Source organism: Malania oleifera, chromosome 6, assembly GCF_029873635.1.
Source record: "Malania oleifera isolate guangnan ecotype guangnan chromosome 6, ASM2987363v1, whole genome shotgun sequence".
NCBI lineage: Eukaryota > Viridiplantae > Streptophyta > Magnoliopsida > Santalales > Ximeniaceae > Malania > Malania oleifera.
The window spans coordinates 41,463,929-41,480,830 of record NC_080422.1 but is presented as its reverse complement, the minus strand read 5'-3'; the positions used below and the strand labels follow the sequence as shown (position 1 = coordinate 41,480,830).

At 36.2% G+C, this 16,902-nt stretch overlaps 1 protein-coding gene across 1 annotated transcript; it reads right to left on the bottom strand.

Annotated features, from left to right (window-relative positions):
- Positions 1-1,545: 1,545 nt before the first annotated feature.
- LOC131158572 (uncharacterized) lies at positions 1,546-3,124 on the bottom strand. Its single transcript, XM_058113440.1, has 2 exons — positions 2,930-3,124; positions 1,546-1,863 (listed from the first exon to the last, which is right to left on the bottom strand). Exons 1-2 carry the CDS (start codon positions 3,122-3,124, stop codon positions 1,546-1,548), a joined length of 513 nt encoding a protein of 170 aa, XP_057969423.1.
- Positions 3,125-16,902: the final 13,778 nt, after the last annotated feature.

The window sequence follows — 16,902 nt, the reverse complement described above, 5'->3', positions numbered from 1 at the left end:
CTGTTCCATGAATCTTGCAATCTCCCTCTTCATGTTACTCCACCAGAATGATTCAAGTAGATCTCTATACATCTTCGTGCTTCCCGAATGAACAGTATAGAGAGAGTGGTGAACCTCCCAAAGAATCATCTTTCTAATCTCTGTGTTGTTAGGTACACACAACCTAGTGTGAAATTTGAGAACTCCATCCTCAGAAACATTAAAGTCCATCTGTTGATCACTCCGTACTTTCTTTATAATTTCCATTAACTCTGCGTATTTCATCTGAGCGGCTTTACTTTTCCCCTATAAGGTTGGCTGAATGATCAAATTGGAAATGAACGCCTGATGGTTTCTTTCCACTAACTCCACACCCAACCTCTCCAGGTCCATCCTGATCTAATGTTGTACAATAATCGTTAAAACTAACGCACCCACCGACTTCCGACTCAACGCATCTGCTACAACATTAGATTTTCCTAAGTGATAACTAATGGTACAGTCGTAGTCCTTAATCAATTCAAGCCATCTTCTCTGCCTTATGTTTAACTCCTTCTGGGTGAAAAAGTATTTAAGGCTTTTATGATCAGTAAAGATCTCGCATTTTTCACCATATAGGTAGTGCCTCTAGATCTTTAACACAAAAACTATAGATGCTAGCTCCAAGTCGTGCGTAAGATAGTTCTTCTCGTACTCTTTAAGTTAGTGAGAAGTGTATGCAATAACCTTTCCTTGCTGCATCAAGACACACGCGAGTCCTTTCTGAGATGTGTCACTGTAGATCACAAATCCACCCTCTCCTGACAGAATGGTCAACACTGGGGTAGTTACTAGTTATTGCTTCAACTTCTGGAAACCCTACTCGAATTCACTAGTCCACTCAAACTTCTTGTTCTTTCTCATAAGCTGCGTCAGAGGATCTGATAGCCTTGAAACCCCCTCAACGAACTGGTGATAGTATCCTGCCAAACCCAATAAATTTCTAACCTCATGCACGTTCTTCGGTCTTGCCTAATCCACTATCGCCTCTACTTTTCCTTGGTCCACTAAAATTCCCTCCCTAGACACTACATGTCCTAGAAATGCAACTTATTCCAGCAAGAACTCGCACTTCTTAAATTTTGCATACAACTTTGCTTCTCTTAGCACTTGAAGCACTATCCTCAAGTGTTCCTTGTGTTCCTCTGGACTCTTTGAATACACCAATATATCGTGAATAAACACTACCTCAAACTGGTCCAAATACTGGTGGAAGATCCTGTTCATTGGATTCATGAACTCTACAGGAGCATTTTTTAATCCAAACGGCATAACTAGGAATTCATAATGGCCATACCGAGTCTTGAATGTTGTCTTCGAAATATCTTCTGCTCTAACCTTTACCTGATGACACTTGGATCATAGATCGATCTTAGAGAAAACCTGTGTGCCCTTTAGCTGGTCAAACAGATCATCAATACAGGGTAATGGGTACTTGTTCTTCATTATCATCTTATTAATTTTCCCGTAGTCAATGCACATCCTCATCGTTCCACATTTATTCTTTACAAACAACACTGGCACTCCCTAGGGTAATACGCTTGGTCTGATGATTCCCTTATTAAGTAGTTCCTGTAACTGCTTCTTTAGCTCCTTTAATTCAACCGCAACCATTCTGTATAGAGCCTTAGAAATTGGGGTTGTCCTTGGATTTAACTTAATGGCAAACTCCACCTCACGATCAGGAGGCAATCTCGGTAAGCCCTCAAGAGAAACATCCAACAACTCCCTTATCATTGGGATATCCTCCAGCTTAAGTCCCTCCTTCAGTGCTACTTTTACAAATGAAAGGTACCCTTTGCTACCCTCCAAAAGTAACCTCTTTGTTTGAATTGCTGAAATGATCTATGGTGCAGAGCATACACACGACCCAACAAAATTAAACTCCTACTCTCCTAGAGGTTTGAACACTACCTCCTTCCCATGGTAATCGTTACTCGCATAGCTGATGCTAGCCAGTCCATCCCTAAGATGACGTCGAATCCATGCATGTCAAAAACAATTAAGCTAGCAGGTAGCATTCTCTCCTGAATCTCCACTGGGTAGTCTCTGATCACCTTACTACACACCACGACTAACCCTACCGATGTGACCACACCTAACTCGGCATCTAATAAATGAGTCTTTACCTCGCACAATTTAACAAATCCCTGAGATATGGAAGAGTGCGTAGCACATGAATAAAATAACACTACAATACTATTTGACAAAATGGAAATAGTACCTATCACCACATCGTTGGCGTTCTCCGCATCTCCTAGCATAAGGGAGTACACCCGAACTTGGGCGGTGCCCCTCTGGTGACCACCTCAGGGTGCCTGGTTACCTCCCGTATACTGATGCTGTGGTGGAGTGTGAGTCAACGTCGCATGGCAGCCCCACAACACTAGTAGCAGCCAGCTGGTCCACCCCTGCACTCACCCCAATGCCTCTGATGGCATCTGGAATAGGTAGAATGAGGTGGATTCCCCTGATGGGCTTGAAATCCCATCTCCTTCCGTTGGCCCATGAAATTACCAAGCCGCCTCCATATACCCTGGCTGGTACTAGTCTGAAATCCCTGAGGCAAGGGCCTCTTCTTCTAGTTTACTGTTCTCTCACCCTCCTGGATACTAGCCTCAACTTCCATGGCCTTGTCCACCAACTTAGAAAAACTTCGAGTCAACAACGCCACCACCTATGCGCGTATTCCCTACCTCAAACCCTTCTCAAACCTTCAGGCCTTCTTCAGCTCATCCGAGATCATGTATGGAGCAAAGCGGGATAGCTTCATAAACTTGGCCGCATACTGCAGTACTGTCAAGTGTCCTTGAGTCAAATTTAGGAACTCCTCTACCTTAGCCTCTCAGGTAGCATTAAGGAAGTACTTGTCGAAGAAAAACTCCCTAAAACGGATCCAGGTTATAATCACAGGTTCTAACCGCTGTTCCTCCACCAATTTTTCCAATCTCCACCACCTCGTCCCTTCCTCCAGTAATTTAAAAGTTCCATACAACACCTTTTGCTTCTTCGTGCACTCCAGCACACCCATTAGTTCCTCAATCTCCTTAACCCAATCTTCAACAACAACCGAGTTCACTCCTCTTGCAAAGGCCGGTGGATTCATCTAGGTAAACTATTTAATAGTGCAGCCCCGACCACTCGGTAGCTGATCCAACACTCTAGAGTCCCTCTGGCTCTCCTTCCTAGCCCGTCGTTCTATACTTTGTAGCATTACAGAGGCATCCATATCATCCTAATTGGAAGTATCCATGTGATCATCCCCTCTAGCTACAATGTCCTTTCCCCTGGAATCCATCCTAAAGATAGGATAGAAATCGACTTAAAAATTCCACATTTATCATAGTTGATGCAAGTATGGAATGAATAAGTAATATAACATATGAGCTTGTAGTTAAAAGAATCATTTAAATAATTTTACCACAAAACCGTCGATGGATTTTCTAAGGGGTCGATGGTTTACCTCCTACAAACCATAATTCTCTCCGTTACTCATATAAACTTAGTCAAACCAACATATCGGCCTCTAATCACACTCCAGGACAAACATATACTCACTCAACCAAAATTTTCAGCTTAAGTTCCCAAATTTCAATCTCTTAGCCCAGAAACGAGACCATCAATGGATTTACCATGGTTTTCCTTAAATCGTCGTTTTAGTAAAAACATAGAATACCATTGAAGGATCACCGTCTCTAAGCTTCCAGACCAAGACTCGCCTAATCTACCCAGCCATTCCTATCCTTAACTTATCTCAACCTATACTCTGGTAATTATTAACCATCAAAGTCTGCAGAACCTAGAAAAATTGGCTCTAATACGACCTATACCGCCCCGACCCGCCACGTGGGGCCCAGAGTGCTACTTTAGGGATGTTTGTGAACCTGATACCATATTCATCATATAATAGCAGCGGAAAATGATATATTCTCCCAAAGTACATTACGAGAGTTCTAAATCACCTTTGTAAACAAATGTCTCTAAATATCCATATTATAGACCATATTACAATACAAAAAATCAAATCAGTCCATACAACCATATTACTTATCCAGGGACCTTAAACATAACTTAAATACATTAGAGTTCTTACAAAAACTTACAAAAACTAAACTAGCTATCACCCCGCCCCGGAGTTCACTAAGCATGATCTTGAGATTGTCCTGAAAAATGATTTGTATATTAGGGTGAGACACTTCTTAGTAAGGCATATTAAGTTAATATAAGTGTGTGGCTAATGTGAGTTTTAATGTATACAAAATATTATCAGTTCTTAATTAACCACAGTTATAAAATCATTCCCTAAACCATACTTACACACACACACACACACACAATTATATATAGGAAAACGTTCCTAAGGATATGGGAGATTACACGACCATACATTTAGCTCCCCTCTACTCTAACACGTTATATAACCTAGTACGACTACAACTTATACTTATCAGGGTACTCTCCTTTCTTAGCAAGCCCTCAGGCGGAGAGTTTACTTTACTATAAACATTTTTATAGTTGAAAAATATGCATTTGTTTCCTCAGTATAAATTAGTTCAATAAATAATAACACCTTTTACATAAATCCGTAGATATGCGTAAAAGACACTCCCTGGGACTAAACACCATTTACTTCCCCCATGGTACGCGTTGTGCAGCCCGAAGGCTGGACTTATGTCCTAGGGGATCACCCCAAACACAGTCAAAATAACCATATGCAAGTACGTCTGCAAGTATCCACAACTCAGTTGCAGATTCGTTAGCCTTACCACATCCTAGCCCAAGTCCCCAGGAAAGGAACTTCATCCTTCCGCAGGCTAAACAGTAGAGACCACCCTACATTTCTCAATATAGTGTGGGCACACTGATCTCAATATCAATCCCTAGAAATAGTATCGTGCTCACAATACAACTAGTCCTCACTGTTCTTAATCCATATCATGCAATTTCAATAATAAAAATGTATTATAAACTCATTTCATATAGAACTTGCCATTCAATAAAACCCGGCCCCCGGGCATTAAATAAAACCCAGCCCCCAGCCGTTAAATCAAACCCAATACTTTGCAAAGACAATTCCAGTATGTTACACAAAAAAGTTCAGTATTTTCACAATCATACCCAAATCCGGTTACACAATAACTATGCCAATTATTCACCTGTCACACGATTTCAGTATTTAAACATAATCCATAAATAACCAACCAATACCTCATAGTATATATAGTTAATAACCAAGCTTTTCACTGTTCATTTTATTCAAAATACCGTATCATATATCCTATATTTGAAAATCCCTTTTTTGAATGGTCGGTCTTTGAAAAATGAAAAACCCTAGTTTTTCAATCCGCTATCGAAAACAAATCAGCAAGTTGAGAAAGAGGGGGAGAGTGATCGAAGACCGAGCATGGGCACCGGGTGAGTCAACAGGAGAGCGAGCCCCATGAGAGAGTGAGGTAGAGTGAGAGAGTCCAAAAGCCCTTAAGAGAGAGAGAGAGAGAGAGAGAGAGAGAGAGAGAGAGAGAGAGAGAGAGAAAATAAGTTATGAAAGGATATGCCTTGCTTAGCCCTTAAGTAAGCAGGCTCGCAGGAAAACTGTCGACGGTTTTCCCTGCCCTTAGAAAACAGGTGATGGTTTGGCTGTTGACTCTCCTAGTTGACTGAACACCAGTGATGGTTTTCTTAAGCATATAAAATCCGTCGACGGTTTGGGTCCTACCAAACCCATTTCCTTCCTTTTCCTTTATTTATATATTTTATATTTATTTTCTTTTATTTTTGATTCGGGTTTCTACACTACCCCTAAACCTAAGAATCAAGGAAGGATTAAATGATTATGAAATTGCTATTGGAACCCATTCTTCCTTTGGTCCTAAGGGGCTTGCTTTCCAAATTACCCACATCATTTTCTTATCCTTGCCTATGGCACCTCTAAATAGATGTGTGCCCTTTCCCTTTATAATATAAGCAAGTTTCATGCACATGTGAAAGATTTTGCTTATTTGTTCCATTTTTACTCGATGAGGCATAAAAATGACCATGGGATTAATAAATTAAGCATGAATCCGTTTTGAAAAGATTTTTATTTTTAACTTCCAAGGGTTTATTTGAATTATTCTTTTCTCTTGAAACCTTGGTGATTTTTCCAAAATAATTTTTCATTTTTCTTTCCAAGCAAGTGATTTTTAAGATCTTCTCAATATTTTTCTTTTCTAAGGTGGCATGATATTCTTTTAAATGTTTTAATTTTTTTTTTTTTTTGAGGAATGGTGTATTCCCAAGAGGGAGGGGGTGAATTGGGTATTTAAAAATTATTCCTAGGTTCAATTCAAATTGTAATCAATATTTCAAAACCTAGGGTATTTCTAAGTAGTTACCAATTTCACAAATAAGATATGCAAATATATTTAAATCAAAATATAGCAAATTAAATAAATCATTCAAGTGTAGAAATTAAAAAGCATAAGGAAGAGAATGACACAGGATATGTTATCGGGGTTCGGCCGAACTTGCCTACGTCCTCGCCTTAAGCTAACAAGTAAGAGGTTTCCACTAGGTGCTCACTTAATGGGTGGAGCGTCACCATTACAACCTCCTCGCCTCATTGAGCAAGGAATACCCTAGGTCAATTACAGGACTGATCCCAACCTTTACCACCTCTCCTTATGGGGCGAGGAATACCCATGGCTCAAATTACAAGCCTGAGCCCAACCAATACAGCTACACCTTATAGGACGGTGCTTCTAGTTTTCCTAATCGGGTCTAAACTAGTCCAAGACATTCTTAACCGGGTCTTAAGTCTATCCGAGACTCTCCTAACTGGGTTTGAGCCAATTTGATACAAGTTACAAGCCAGTGCAATCCTCTTCTAACCACATGTTAGGAATACAATAATAATAATATTTTGTGTACAAGTAAATGCTTCTCAAAAGTAGTTGTGTACAACAATGACGCACATGGTGCACTCACATATGATATGAAATTAAGCTCAATGTGAGAATGTGTATTTTTCACTCAAATAGATTTTTCACATTAAGTTGAGAGTGTGAAAAGTAATTTTCTCAATACCAAAGAGTAAGAGACCTTTCAAGCAAAGGTTTTATAGTTTAAACATATGCTCAAGGCTCTTTTCAATAACCCATGAATTTTCCCAAAAATTATTTTTCAGAGTGAAGCTTAAGGAAAGCAAGGGCTTGTGCTCAAAAAGGATTTTTGAAAATAAAGAATTTGAGCTTATGAATCTTGCAATGAATATGAAAACATTCACAACCTATAAAAGTTTCTCCAAAAATATTTATCAATAAAGGATATGTGGAGAACCACAAACTTTTACTCTCAAGAAAATGATTTTGAAAGAAAAGAATAAATGAGAGTAAATGAATTTGAAGGGGAAGAATGATTGCCCAAAATGAAATGCTCTCTTAAAAAATGTTTTTTAAATAAATGGGAGTAAGAGAGTATAAATCAAGGCTTTGAAGGTCAAAAAATAGCAAAAATATTTTTAGAGAATTTTTGGGCTAATCATCTTACTAATTATGTTTATGAAGGGGTATTTATAGACTTTGGGAAAAATATGACTGTTAGAGACACATTTGATATTTTTAAATTTATTTAATTAAAAAATTAAACCTATTTAGGGCTTAAAATTATCGCAACCTAAGAGGTTCGATCAACCCAGGGTTTCTTTGGTCGGCTAACCACTCATAGAAAATTTGAATTTCAAACGGGGTTCGGTCGACCTAGGGAGGTGTCGGTGTGTTGGCCAAAAGGCGATTCTGAACCTTCGTAGGTTCAGTCAACTATGCACAAGGGCTAGTCTACTGGGCTTAAGGTCCAGTCGGTTGGGCACATTTTGAACTAAAAGGATTGGTCAACTAAGGTATTGGGAACAGGTCAAGAACGAAGGTCGGTCGACTGGCTTTGAGTCTTTGAAAATTGGTCGATCGGTTGATGTCAGTTGACCAAAGTGTTTTCAGCCTAAGCTAGCCGATCAACCGAGGTCTATATAAAACCTAGGTTTGGCCCTGTTTTAAACCCAAAATTCATTATAAAAACCCTGTATGATTTTAGCATTTTACAAAAGGTTTTTCCTCAAAATGTTGGGTCACCTATGGTTTTTCTATGGTCAATTTGAGCTTTTCATTCACAACACACATGTTATGCATTATTACAGACCAATGCATTTACAAATTAAAACCAAATAAATGTCTTCATTCTTCTTTGCTCTTCTGTCTTCCATGGAGTACGCCATATTATACGAGCTTTAAGCCTTTCTGGCATCCATTTATCCCTTATCACATGTGCGTGCTAAATTGTAGAACTATTTAAGCACTCAATGCATGGATAAGATACTTGTGCTTTGTTAGCATCAAAAGAGAGATCAGACTCAAAAAGTCAACAATATCCCCCTTTTTGATGATGACAAACACACCAGAGCAAAATGGGGTTTAGCATAAAAAGGCTCCCCCTAAGAATATGCATAACGTAAAATCAATATAGCTCAGACATATTCAGGAAAGAAGACATTAAAAAATAACATGCATTTTGTTTTAGTTATAAAGTACAAATACATGATGCATGCAACTCAGATATTTTAACCCCTTTTTAATCCCCCTCAAAAAAATATTGTCAAACATTTTACTCAAAAAATTCTTCCCCTTTTTTTAAGTTAAAACTTGGGCACTAAAAAATTTTACTGTTGGTTTGAAAAATTTGCAAGAAAAACACATACATTAGTATTACTGGTCATTAAAAAAAATAAAAACACATGTTAAACATTGTTGGACTAGAAATATCCACAAGCCTTTGCAATTAAAATACTTCATAAGACCCGTGAAAGGTATGAGTTCAAAGCACACGACATATGAAGGCAAGTGTAAATTTGAGTATCAATTCGTTCTAATTAGTTCACATGTATATCTATGAATGATCAATGAACCAGTTATCCAATTAAAAATATGTAAATATATACATATATAATAATAATAATAATAAATATAAGGAATTTAAGCTTTGAAAGTATTTCTTACCCTAAAAAAATACAACCCCCTTTGATGTTTGCAAAAAGGTACTGGGGGTGTGCTTACTAAAAAAGAAACTTTAAAGATCATGCAAGCATAATTATTCTAGTGGTCATTTAAGCACAGAAACAAAACATAACCAAAAAAATACTACCATATAGATCTTAAGGATATAAAAATTTAAATCAATATCATATAGCAACACACAAAATTAATGCAAAACAACATATTTCAAATTAAATTTTTCAAAAAGATAATCACAATTTAGCACATGCCACATGGAATTCACAACAGATCTAAGCTGGAGAAATGTTGGTGAGCATAACAAGATGGAAATTTAATTTTAGATGCTCCCCCTTTCAATTTGAGTCCTAGCTTAGATGCTATGATTTGCTTATACTAAACAAAGATTTGTAAATTTACTGAAGGTCAAAATAACTTTGAAAAACTCCTAGGAGCTCAAAGAAATTCCCTAGAGAAGGAAGGTCTTGGTTTTAATGAAAAGGAGAATCTAAAACAGAAACATCTCTACATGAGATATTTTGTAAGAGAGTCAAAATCGTATGTTCCAACTAAAGAATTTCATAGAAATAGTACATATTTTAAATATAAAAGGTTGGGTCACATAAAATTTGATTGTCCTTTCGAAAATAAAGATTTCAAACTTAAGAAAGTCTGGAAAGTCAAAGGAGAATCTAGTACTAATCCTCATGGACCCAAGAAAATCTGGGTAACAAAAGTAGTTATCTGATTATGTCCTACAGATGTAGTTGAGATTGTCCTCCTCGAAGGACAAGTGGTATATGGACAGCGGATGCTCACGACACTTGACAGGAGATAAAGAAAAATTCGCATCTATCATATCCAAAAATGAAGGATTCATTACATTTGGTGATAACTCTAAAGGTAAAATCATTGGAGTTGGTAAAGTAGGTAAAGAACCTTCACTTGTCATTGATAATGTGTTGTTAGTTCATGGACTGAAACATAACTTATTGAGTATAAGTCAACTATGTGATAAAGGTTATAAAGTCTCATTCGAACATAACAAATGCACTATAGAAAACAAATCTGAAAACAAAATATTGTTTACTGTTGATCGTCATGAAAATGTATACATCACTAGCCTTGATAACATTGCTTCTCAACATGTTACATGTTTCTCTATTATAAATGAAATTAGTTGGATTTGGCATAGGAGACTAGGACACGCAAACATGGATTTAATATCTAAACTTGTTAAGAAAGAATTAGTTAAGGAATTGCCTAAGACTAAATTTATGAACGATAAAATCGGTGATGCATGCCAATTAGGAAAACAAGGAAAAAAGAAAAAAGCTTTAAGAGGAAGAAAAAAATCTCTACCACTAGGCCACTTCAAAAGCTACACTTAGATTTATTTGGTCCTAAAATTTAGGATAGCAACCAAGAGGGGGGGTGAATTGGTTTATTTAAACTTAGTATTTTTCTTTTTATTCTTACTTGTTGTAATTCAAGACTTTAAAAGTGAATTAATCAATTTACAATTTAAACCAAATCACACCACAAAAACAGAATACAATCCAATCCTATATAAAACTCAACCAATCATTCAAGAATAATTTTTCCTTTGATAGAAGTCCTATAGCTGTTTTGCAAAGCCTATTTTGAATGAATTTTATTGCTTTATCTTTTAACCAATATTTCCTCAAATTAACCAACATACTCCCTTTTTGGGTTTCCGCAAATGGTTAAAAAAAACGTACTTTCTTAAATCAAGAGACTTCCTTGAATATGATGTATAAGCCTTGCAACCCGCACTTGATATACATAGTATATAATGCAGAAAATAAAGAGAGTAAGGAGAAGAAGAACACCGAGATTTACGAGGTGTGGCTTATTCCCAGCCTACGCCCTCGCCTTTGGTCAATTCCACCAAAAGATTCCACTAAGTATGCTATTTACTGGGCAGAGCAAGCCTTTACAAAAATCCCTCTTTTAGGTAAAGAAACCTCTCCAAGTGAACAATCCTCACTTGGTACAACGATCCAAACAAGCCTTGAACTGTCAATAATACAAAGAGATTGCTATAATGATCTGTGTACAAAAGAAACTCTCAAAACAGAGTAGAGTTGTACAAGTTAGAGAACAATCAATACTTCAATCAAATAAAAAATAGAGAAACGATGAAGCTCAAGTGTTTAGAGATCACCAAGAGTTTGTTTTGAATAATCAAACTTACAGTGTGTGTCTTGGCTTTGATGTTTCAACAGAGTATCAAAATTTTTCTCCTAGATGGAGTGTGAGCAATAGAATGATTTGACAAATTAAATGCTTTGATTTCAAGAGAGCTGAGTAATTGCTTGGATGATTGAATTCTTGAGTTTAAAGGAGTATTTATAGCCATTATTGGCTTACTTTCCTTGTTCCCCAAGTATCTTTGAGTGGTCTCCAAATTTTTACAACATTCATATTTTGAAAAAACAATTTTTGAAATTTGCCCGTTGGGGTTTAAAAAAATAAAACTCGCAAAGTCAGTCGGCTAGACAGGCGACTGGTTAGTTCAAAAATCACAGGGTCAGTCGGCTGGACAAGCAACTGGCACCATTCTATCTCCCAAAAATTATTTCAAGAAATTGTCAGTCGGCTGGCAAAACATAGTTCATTTTGAGTCGGTCGATTGGGTAATTTTGCCTTGGTTAAGTCAGTCGGCTGGGCAGACAAAAGATTGGTTTTTCTTTTTGATTTTTCCATTTCAGCTTTACACTTATGATTTTTTTTTTCATAAAATATTTCAAGGATTTTAAAATGAGTTTCCTAAGTTCACATTGGTCCTTTAAAGAGCTTTATATTTTCTAAATTGTAACTTAATACGAAGTACTTGCATCAAGCTTTTCTTAAACATGATGCTTCAAGTCTTTGATAAGCCTCTTGACTTCAAGTCCCTTTTTATATTTAACTCAAGTCTTCTTATTTATTGCTTGAAAAGATTTGTTGAAACTTTCTCTTGACATGATAAAAATGCACAACTTGTTCTCTTGATGATACTTTAATTCATAACTTCTTTCTCTTGTGTTGAGATATATATTCCTGAAACAAAATCACTCAACAAGAAAGTTATACCAGCGTCATTTGTTATCATCAAAATAAGATTGAAAAGCATCATTTGACCAACAATCTCCCCCTTTTTTATGATGACAAATTGAGAAGCAAAGATGAGGATAAAAATAAACTCCCCCTTACTATATGCATATGTATCCAGTATCAAATCTCATAGTTTTTTTTTTTTTTTTATGCACATGCACATACTCATCCATAGATATACATTCACAAGAGCATCAGATTCACAATATTCCATTCATAGGGAAAAGTGCATAGTTCATAACATAACATTCATAACAATTCACAATATTCCATTCATAGGGAAAAGTGCATAGTTCATAACATAACATTCATAACATAGCATTCATAACATAACATAAGTACTCATATACTTCCATCTTTGCTTGTCACAAAAACTCTCCCCCTTTGGACATCAATCAAAAAGTAGGGGAAATAAGGAAGCAAAGCTACCATCCAAAATTATAGTACATATCAAAATAAAAAAAAATTTCAAGGAAAATAGAACATCAATTATCATCAGCTTCATCTTCATCTTCTTCTTCTTTGCCTGAGTCATCAGTTTCACCTTCATCTTCTTCTTTTTATTCTTCTGATTTCTTAGCTTCACCTTCCTCATTTTCTTCTTCTGTGTTTGCCTCATCATCACCGTTGCCATCTTGAGAGTCCTCTTCATCACTACGATCAGTACTCGCAGGAGCTGAACTAATATCCATAAGATCTGAAGGACGAGATTAACTAACAAGATGTTTTTCAATGCGACCAACACGCTTATCAAGTGAGGAATAATTTTCTTGAACAACAGAGAACTTGGTTCGAAGAGAGTGAAGTCTGGTTTGCATGTTTTGACTAAAATTGGTAAACTGCTGAAAAAATGGATTGAACCAAGCAGGGGGTCCAGCAACAGGAGGAGGAGGAGGTGCTTGACCTCCACTTCCTTTAAGAATCCATTCATCATTGCATTTTTCGTAGCCCATTAGTTTAAGAGTAGTGGAGTTAAAAATATCATAATGGGTACGTTTGACAAAAAGATCAGAAGATGAGGATATATGAAGTTTAGCAAAAAGCATATTTAGGGTTCCTCCAAAAGGAAGAGTAACCTGTCATGCCTCTATGCATGTGATCATCCATTGAAGCTTGAGGCTTGGTAAATCCAGCTTCTTACCCTTGAGTAGGCACCAGAGGACAAAACAATCCGCATAAGAAATATAGGCATAAGATCTTGCTTGAGGAAGGATGTTGTATGTGAGAATTTTCTACAAAAATTTGTGCCTAAAGATTTAGGTGTTTATATAAGGGAGGTCCTTCAAATGAAATAGGTGCATGGTCAAATACCAAAGGAATAAATTCTTTCGGGGTGAATTCTTGCTCATAGATCCAAGACGTGCCAAAAGTAGGACACCTAAACTCACCATTGGTAATACGAAATTTTTTTGCAAGAGATTCTGGAGTAAGAGATATGGACTTTCCCATGACATTTGTTGAAAAACCATTTGCTTCCTGAACAAGATTTGCATAAAAAATTTTGATAAGGTTTGGAAAGTGACCATAGGCTTGAAATAGTATGAATTTTTTCCATCCAAGGGTTTCGAATAACGAGAGGATATGTGGAAAATCAGATGAAAATAAAGATGTGTTAAGAATTTTACCAAGAAGAGGTTTCGTCATGCTGAGTTGATTGTGGTAGAAGGTTTTGGCATGAGGAGCTGCAAGCCATTGTTCAATAGCAGGGTCTTCGGTGTGCTACTGCGAAGAGGTGGAAGCCTTTTTGTTCCCAAGTGATTTGGTTCTCGGCATTTTGATGTAGGAATTAAAGGGATTGACAACTTTATGGATTTGGAGGATGATCTATTGTGATATTTGGAAGAAGGAGAACAGAGGAGAGTTAGAGATGGAGACTAAGTGGAGAGAAAACCCTAGGTCAATTGACTGACTATTCAAATGACTCGTATTTTTATAACTAAAGTTAGGGTTTTTCCTTCAGTCAGTTAGCTGGGTCAGGAGCTAGTCAATTGAGTGCATTCTATTTCGAGAATTAAAATTCATCCAGTCGACTAGGTTGGGAGCCAGTCGGCTGACTGCATTCTGCCTTGTTAGTTCCTTGTTTAGTTAGTTGGCTAACCCTGTAGTTAGTCGGCTGACATTGATCTTTTTCTTGATTTTGTAACTCTTTACACAATATCTCTATTGTGCAATAGACCAAGCTCTCTCCTTATATTTACAAACCAATCTTCTGAGAGAGGTTTAGTAAAGATATCAGCCCATTGATCATGTGTATTTATAAATTCAAGAATTATATCCTTTTTTTGAACATGATCTCTTAAAAAATGATGCCTGATGTCTATATGCTTTGTCCATGAGTGTGAAATAGGATTTTTTTGATATATTAATAGCACTTGTATTATCACACTTTATTGGTATTGTTTTGTAATCCAGATTGAAGTCTTTCTGTGGGCCTAACAAGGTCTTTTAATTGATTTTGGTGATAACAAACAAAAGATGATTCAACTTGAAAAGGTTGAGTTTTGATGTTTCAGGAAATATTGATCAAGTGTGGTTCAAAGCAAAGATCAAATTTAGATCAAGTATGGTTTAAGAGAAGAATAAGTATAAGTCAAGCATGAAGATATCTTCTCAAAGATTCAAAAAGGACCTGATATATTTGAAGCTCAAGAAAATTGTTCAAAACATCTCAAGAGCTAAGTGAACTCAAGCTTGAAGGCCTAGGAAACATATTTGTAAGTATTTCAAAAGGAAAAATACCTTTGAAATATATTTTGAAGCTTTTTCTAAGAGATTATCAAGGTTTAAAGACTTATTTAATTAAGTTTTTATTAAATTTATGAGAGAGCAAAAGATTTTCAAAGAAAGACTTTTTATAAAACAGATTTAAATAAGATCAGTTGATTGAACTTTTCAATTCAGATGACTGAAGTAGAGACTTCAGTTGACTGAACATTAAGTTCTGACATCTGAAGAATAACTTCAGATGACTGAAGTATAAGTCCAGATGACTAAAGAATTTCGAGAATAAGCAGAGAGTTGCAGCAGTGAGTTCAGATGACTGAACTTGTGACTTCAGTCAGCTGAACTTGCGACATCAAGCATTTGAACCCTGACTTCAGTTGACTGACCCTGTATCCAGTTCTATTTTTTAAAGGGTGTAAGAAACTTCATATGACTAAACTTGCAACTTCAGTCAACTGAACCTGTGACATTAGTCATCTGAACTCTGACTTCAGTTGACTGACCCTGTATCTAGTTAATTTTTTTTAAGGGTTTAAGGAACTTCAGTTGACTGACCACGACACTTCAGATGATTGAACACTGTTCAATGGGCAAAAATTTTAAAATTCTTATTTTTAAATTATAGCCGTTTGAAACCCAAATTTTCTAACAATTTGGGAAACTCTTTAAGGAAACTCTTACAACAAAGGAACCTACTTGAAAGCCTATAAATACATGGTTCTTGTGAATCAAAATTAATTATTCAAGCATTGAAACTCTCTCAAAGCTCACTTGCTCTAAAAATCTCTTACTCAATCTCTTGCAAAGCTGAAAGTAGTGTTGTTTTGATCTTTTGTTTATAAAATCCTGAAGAACTACTGATTTCTCATTTGGAGAAAAGGATTTTGGTGAATTCTTTGAAAAGCTTCAAAATTTTATTTCATTCTTGATATTTTATCTTTTGAAGTACATAGTTCCTATCTGTACTAATCTGCTCTTTGAGTGAGCTTCTCTTGTACATCAGGTTTTGATATTTCTTTTGTAGATTTTGAACAATTCCAGGCTGTTGGAACGTTGACCAAACAAGGGCATATTGTTTGGAGAAGGCGAGCTTTAGCCTTGAGCAAAGGAGTGATTGTAAATAGGCGTTGTTCCACCCGATAACGGAACTACTATAGTATAAACCTTTGGTATTTTGCCAAGGGCGAGGACGTAGGCTATGTTGAAGCTAAACCTCGTAAAAAGATTGTGTCTTTCTTTTTATTTTACATACTTTACTTGCTGTGTTGTATGATTTCCAAGTGCAGGTGACAAGTTTCAAAGAGAAAGAAATAAAGATTCTTAGTATTTAGAAAGTACGTTTCGATTAATCGTTTGCGGAAACCCAAAAGGGAGTACGTTGGTTAATCTACGGAAATCTTAATCAAGAGAGGCACATACTAAAAGTTAATTCAAAGCAGGTGATACATATTCACAGGGAAATCAACAAATGCTATGTCATCCTTGATTGAGTAATTAAATTGTTTTAGCTTTATTGATTATCTTGTTTGTTTAAATTACAAGTATTCTAAGGAGTGTTTATAAATTATCTGTTGTGCTCTATTCAGTATCTAAAGAAAAAGATTAAAAAATCATCAAAATATAAAAAGATTCCAATTCACCCCCCCCTTTTGGGAAGCTATTCCTAATTTCACTTTCAATTGTTGTTTCATATATAGTATTTGTGCACAACAACTTCCGGTTGCTATATATTCAGCTTCAGCGGTTGATAAAGCTATGGAGTTTTGTTTCTTTGAAAACCATGACACTAAGGATTGCTCGAGAAAGTGACATGTGTCACTTGTACTTTTTCTATCAACTTTCCATCTAGCATAATCAGCATTAGAATAACTTATCATTTTGAAATCAATATCTTTTGGATACCATAAACCTAAATCAAGTGTTCCTAGTAAGTATCTAAGTATTCTTTTAACTGCTATTAGATGTGATTCTTTAGGTGCTGATTGAAATCTTGCACACAAACATACATTGAACATAATAT

What these genes read in the sequence shown, in the direction of transcription:
- LOC131158572 (XM_058113440.1), bottom strand. Translation starts at nt 3,124, where the DNA reads ATGAATCCACCGGCCTTTGCAAGAGGAGTGAACTCGGTTGTTGTTGAA. An exon ending in AGGAACAGCGGTTAGAACCT is followed by an intron (nt 1,864 to 2,929) that starts GTGATTATAACC and finishes TCTGCACCATAG; the next exon opens with ATCATTTCAGCAATTCAAAC.